Genomic DNA, 6,753 nt, shown 5'->3' with positions numbered 1-6,753 from the left:
GTATTCACTGGAATACCTCTCTGGTACTATTCTATGGTTTCTGTTTTATTAATTTTCATGTGTCTTCATATTATTTATTCATATTTCTAAATCCCCATGCTGCTACCCTGGAAAGAGGTGTTTTTGTTAGGGCTGGTCCCCAACACATGTCCCTACAATCACATACTTCATAAACACACAAAAAATAAAGTATTTGCAAAGATGATGTGTATCAAATCCAAGTTTATTTTTAAAACTAAGAAGGTTGAACACAGAACAAGTATTTCAGTTGTCAGTTAATTTGATTTTCAGTCTCTCAATCAGTACTCAGTGGGGCCAGTACTATACCCTTTATTTGAAGAAAGACATTAGGTTTAGCCCTCAACTCTGGCTCTTGGGAGGAAAGTTTTCTTTATCTATATGATAAACCCATCAATTACCCATATATCTCAGATAGGGTTGTCCAGTTCTCATCAGCTTCATTCCATCCACCCAATTGCTAATCCTTCAAAGCTGGTTGTCTACAGCATTCTCCGTCAACATTCAAATTATAGTTTCCTTGAGCTCAGATGAGTCAAATTACGCAAATGAAAGACAATAGTGGTGCTTTACTTGCACCTCATAGAGACAAATATCATCGTTTAGAGTATCACAAAAACACTGTACGCATCTCTCTTGATCTGGTTGATTATAGGCTGACACACAACATTGACCAGAGGTGATGTCCAGCCAGCATCAATGGCACCTCCCACATTGCTACCATCAAGGTGATGTCACAACAAAGGCTTATATATTAATATTCATCTGAATATGGATAATCAGGGTGGGCAGATATACTGTAATGAGAAAGAAAACGTATAGAACAAGTTTAGACTGTAGAGAGAATGACTCTCCTTCTGACTGCTATCACAATAAAGGGTTTATATTCATTTGCTACAATCTTACTGTCACAAAAAGCCTGCATAGCGATTGTTTGTTGATCAAAACTAAATTATTTCACTCTAGTTCTCCTTCCAGAAAGGTAAAAGAACTTTGATATTCAAATGTACAAACATATTTTTTCCATCACCTACATCATCAGTTTACCAAAGCAATATCTCATCCTCATTCCAGATTTCAATGCAAACAGAATCTGATAATGATTTGTGTACAACATTTTTATAAATATTTATCTAAATATATATGTATGTGTATATATACACATATATGTATAAATGTACATCTAAGTATGTATATAAAGTTTATTGCTGGTAATCCAAAATTCATAATTCAATAAGCTTTAACTCACTAACTATCATATATAACACACTATAGTTAATTAGAAATGAAAATGACAAAATTATGAGATATACTTCCATGTCCAAGAAACTCATTACATACTTTGTAGGTCTCTACACTTGAAAAACAAGACAAAATATAAAATGATAAAAATAATTTATTTACAATAACTAATTTGATATTTTTGGTTCCTTCTAAATAAGCTACAATAAAATCCACAATGTATATCCACTATAGTTGTCAAATATAGTGGCTTATATGTTGATATAAAGTCAGCAATATTGGCTGACCTTCCGACTGTGGAATACTAAGTACAGAAGCCCATATGTAGCAATACAAGCTAACCCTGATTACATGCACCCTGTTAATGAACCACACAGATCTCTGTGAAGAATTTGGGACCAGAATCCCCAAAACTCCTGTCTCATACTAACCCCATTACCCAGTATTAAGACTACTCTAAAATACCACATTAAATTCAACATCATAAAACAAATTGAGCAATGCTTTTTCCAGTACTTACAATTTAGCAGTAGAATATCGGTAATTTTTGTTCATGCTATCGATAACTGCCATGTCCTCTTCCGGCAACTGGAACTCAAAAACCTGTCGCATAAGTAGACGGATTTTAGAATGACCATATCTTTGACAATCTGAAAAACACAAGCTAATCAGACTAAAAGTTGTGGGGATAAGAGCTTCCAAAGGACTTTTAAGAGAACAGCAACAAAAAGAATACAAGTTATTAAGCAAATGAATCTCAGCCTTTTGCTAAGATCAAATAAAACTATTAATGAATACCAAATGAAAGATGAATGCAAGGATATTACTATGTACAATATATTTAAATTTCACTTTACTACAGGCAATATCAGATCTCAAAAGAGCCTGGAAAAGAAACCAAATTGACAAATGAAAAGATTACAGGACCAATCGCATGCAAGACCTGGAGGAACCTAATGATCATGTTTTATTAAATTTTTTATTTTTTAATTTTTTTATTTATTTATTTATTTATTTATTTATTTATTTATTTATTTATTTATTTATTTGAGATAGGCTTTCTCTGTAGCTTTGGACCCTGCCCTTGAATTCACTCTGTAGACCAGGCTGGCCTCACTTTGAACTCACAGAGATCTGCCTGCCTCTGCTTCCTGAGTGCTGCGATTACAAGAATGTGCCACCAACACCTAGCATGATCACTTTAAAACACATGAGTTAGTAACAATTAGCATGGATAGAGTAGGCTTTGTACATTCAATCAATGAAGGATTAGAATGTAAACAAATGAACCTTTCTTATATAATCATAAATTTCCCAAATACAGATGATAATTTGTTTAAGGGATCCAAAAGCAGGCTCAAAAAGGATGTCACTATTGAAACTTGCAACACTTAAAGCATCAAAATTATTTTCAGTTATTACTAAACCATCAACAGGAGAGGTCCCTTCAATATGCATTCTTTATAAATAGAGGAAGAAATAAACAGAAACAAAAGTATCCATAATGTATTAGTTGATGAATCTAAGTAATAGGTATTGATTTATTATTTTTAACTAACTTCTATAAATTGGAGCATTATCAAAGCAAAATGAACATTATCAAAATTGAGCTAAATTATTAAGTTCAAACTGACAGAATATTTACAAATGCTTTAATGAGCAGAGTAAAAATTTACTAAATAATATTAAATAAGATCTAAAATTCAGAAATGTATGCCTAAATCATATTTTAAAGCTTGCAATGTAAAAAAATAGATCATGTTTCAATGCATGAGGCAGCATTGGGAAAATGTGATGTCGAGTTTTATCTGACCAGATGTAGTCAATAAGCGTAAACACGTTTAAGTAAAAAGCATAAAAATCATAATAAAACAAGCATGGTGGCACAGCTCAGTGTGATAGAAATTGCCTAACATGTGTGGGCTCTAGATTCAATCTCTAAGACTAAAATTGGAAGTAATAAATCAAACACCAACTTTCTAATACAATGAGAAAAGAGAAAAGCAAACACAACAGTTAAAAGAAAGTGGGTCAATTTTATGGCTAGAAGTGTAAGTGCCATTTTAAAAAAAGTACATATTTTTTACATCCTTCCCTATTTTACATAGCACTCAAAAACTTACTTTGAAATAAAGACCAGTTGGGAAAAAAATTATCACTTGTGTAGAATGTAAAAAAATTCATTTTGCTACACATATAGGAAAGAATAATATTCATTGACCACAAAGTAAAGTCATGAATGGTGTGAGCACAGTAAGAGAGAGATTCTAGCATATAAATATATATCATAAAACTAATGAAAACGTGCATGAACTATGAGGAAGATACTTCAACAAACAATTCTGAATCTGAAAAGCAAACATTGAGAATACATAAATGTGGTGAACGGACTGTAAAGTGCCCCTTCCCCCGACTCTTCTAGTTTCTGAAGACACACACTTTTGTAATATGAACTTGCAAGTTTTTTTTCCGGTATGGGATCAAGTCTCTCTCCCATCCCTTGAGGTTTGCCGGGCCTGTAACTTATAATGACCCACAGAGCGTGAAAACATTGATAATGTGTCAGTGTTAAGCTTAGAAATGAAAGGAGTTTTCGAGTATCCGGTCCTAGCTGAATATGGAGCTCTTGTAATCCTAGGCTAACAGCAGAGGACAGTGAGTCTGAGGTTAGCCTAGATTGCAGAGAGACTGCCTGAAAAAAGACACGACAAGAAAGAACAATAGCATTAATTTCTTTGTTGTAAACTTGTACCTTGCAACTGGTTTACTAAACAACTACTACAGGTAACAGTACTTTCCTACATGAAAATAAAGACAACTCACAGAGTGAATCAATATATGAAGACTATTCTTTATGAGCATCAAAGGACATATAAAGTAAATTTTTAATGAAGGTTGAAAATCACACAGTCTGATAACTTCACTCCAGAGAATGAATGAAAGGTGTGCGTGTATACAACACTACAGAGCACATTGTTACCTTAAAGAGGAAACAAAGTCAGTTTTAATCCTCTACAGCCATGAACCCAGAGTGCTATTATAGAGAAGAAAATGCTCATGCATACACTTGAAACACATATGCCTACGGAATGCCAGGCACAGTTGCCTGACACCAGGATACTGGAAGCTTGCAAACAAGCCTTCAAGGGAGAAACACTACACAGGAGCCCCGATGCCCATAGTCTTTTCTTCACCTTCATATTCTCTTTGATCCGCTTCTCATTGAAACTCTTGGCAAGAACCACAATCCCACGCTGCAGTAGATAACGGAGGGAAATTAGGGCTGGAGTTTTTTTGTGCTTCTCAGCCATAGCACCAAGAATTGGATCTTCCAAAAGATATGGCGCATTCTCATCTACCCTGAAAAGAAAGGAATGTTAACTACTTGAGGTTAAGATTTGACGTGTTAGGAGTCTTACAAAACACATGTATTTGCTCACTCTGGACCTAGGACTATTAAAATATGACTCCAAAATCAGTAATACTAGCATCATCTGGAACGTTTTCAGAATTGTATGTTGATGTTACCTAGATATGGAAATAACCAGGCTACCTTAAAGATAGACAAATATATTTTATTTATTATAAGGGGAAAGCTTATATGCCACAAGAATGGACGATCCAGGCTTTCCTGGACCATGGGGGAAGCTACACAGAGAGTGCACGTTGGTGGTGTTTAGGTTATCTCTGGGTATCAGACAGCCATGGCTAAACTAGGTTCCGCATCTTAAAGATTATTGGTTAACAAGGCTTTCTTCATCAACTGTAGATTGTCCTCCCCATCCTGTTGAGTTAATTCCAGAAAACTTGGGATTTCAAGACTGAAACTATTTTATATGTGCTTTTTAGGTATGATTTAGTTACAGTTCTCATTACCAGTTCTTATATCGTTGGGTTCCTAGAGCACCATAGGCAACCAGAACAATGTCTTTTGACTTGCAGTAGTCCAAGAGCTTGCTCTGGTTGAGATATGGATGGCATTCTACCTGTAGATGAACAAGACAGAAAGATTTCAGATTATAGAAAACCTCAAATATCCATGAAAAAGAAATGCTTATAAGTAAAAGAAGTGGAAAAGTCTACAATATGTAAAATATGAGTAGAAAATCTCAACTTCAAGTAATGATCCTCTTTTAAAAACTAAAAACATCCCTGAGGTGAACTGACTGGACCACTGAATGCAGATACAATGAGAAAATATGAAGTACAGATAGGGCACAGAGAAAAAGCTCATCAAGCCTTGGATTTGAATTACACCATAAAGCAAGAATTTGGCTGAAAACACATGAGGGCAGGTATGAAGGACAAAAGAGTAAATTTTTAGGGATTCTGCTGGTGACATTTGGGTATATTGGGGCGTCAAAGCAATCAGGGGTTGGCAAGGGGATGAAAGAGCTTGCCATGCATGCCTGGTGACCTAAGTTCTATTACAGAACCCACATAAAGCTGGAAGGAAAAAGCCAACTCCACACGGTTGTCCTCTGACCTCCACAGACACCATTGCATTCATGCCTGCCTACACACACAGCCACACACAGACATACACATGGACACACACAGAGAGATACAGAGACAGAGACAGACAGACAATATTCATATACATACACACAAAAAAGAATTTAATTGTGTTTTAAAAATCCCCAGAGTGCCGAACGGTGCTGGTGCATGCCTGATAACCCCAAAATTTGGTAGGCAGAAGCAGGTAGATCTCTGTGAGTTTGAGGCCAATCTGCTCTACAGAGTGAGTTCCAGGACAGCCAGGACTACACAAAGAAACTCTATCCCAAAAAACAAGCACACACACACACACACACACACACACACACACACACACACACACACCCCTCCAAGGGAAGATTGTACAAATTGTTTATACAATGTCACATGGTCATCTTTGAATACATGCATACAAATAACATTACACAAAATCAGTAAGATGTACTTTATGTGTTCAGGAATGTATGTGTAAACATATATAATAATTACATAGTAACAAATACATACACACAGACAGACAACACAGATATCTGTCTCTAATGTGCTGCTATCAAAGTAGAAATTCCTTCAGGTCATTGATAACTAAGGAAAAATAAGGCTTACCCCATTACTTAGGGATAGCTGTGGTTCACTTTCACTTCTTAATCAAAATTATATTTTATAGAGATTTATTTATTTATTTATTAAAGATTTCTGCCTCCTCCCCACCACCGCCTCCCATTTCCCATCCCCTCCCCCAATCAAGTCCCCCTCCTTTGTCAGCCCAAAGAGCAATCAGGGTTCCCTGCCCTGTGGGAAGTCCAAGGACCACCCACTTCCATCCAGTTCTAGTAAGGTGAACATCCAAACTGCCTAGGCTCCCACAAAGCCAGTACATGCAGTAGGATAAAAAACCCATTGCCATTGTTCTTGAGTTCTCAGTAGTCCTCATTGTCCACTATGTTCAGCAAGTCCGGTTTTATCCCATGCTTTTTCAGACCCAGGCCAGCTGGCCTT

The 6,753-nt window shown here is 36.0% G+C and overlaps 1 protein-coding gene across 2 annotated transcripts in view; it reads right to left on the bottom strand.

Annotated features, from left to right (window-relative positions):
• Nucleotides 1–218: 218 nt before the first annotated feature.
• LOC101988440 (prostaglandin-E(2) 9-reductase-like) overlaps nt 219–6,753 on the bottom strand; it is a 24,249-nt gene continuing 17,714 nt past the window's right edge. For both annotated transcript variants that reach the window (XM_013349058.2, XM_005354916.3), the window contains exons 6-9: nt 5,137–5,246; nt 4,455–4,620; nt 1,781–1,863; nt 219–815 (exon numbers count right to left, since the gene is read on the bottom strand). In XM_013349058.2, coding sequence (XP_013204512.1) covers nt 773–815; nt 1,781–1,863; nt 4,455–4,620; nt 5,137–5,246 — 402 coding nt within the window. In that variant the 3' untranslated portion in view covers nt 219–772. The remainder of the gene's footprint in view (nt 816–1,780; nt 1,864–4,454; nt 4,621–5,136; nt 5,247–6,753) is intronic.

Source organism: Microtus ochrogaster, chromosome 16 (assembly GCF_000317375.1).
Source record: "Microtus ochrogaster isolate Prairie Vole_2 chromosome 16, MicOch1.0, whole genome shotgun sequence".
Lineage (NCBI taxonomy): Eukaryota > Metazoa > Chordata > Mammalia > Rodentia > Cricetidae > Microtus > Microtus ochrogaster.
Note: the sequence above shows the minus strand (reverse complement) of the source record. Positions and strands in the feature narration are given on the sequence as shown.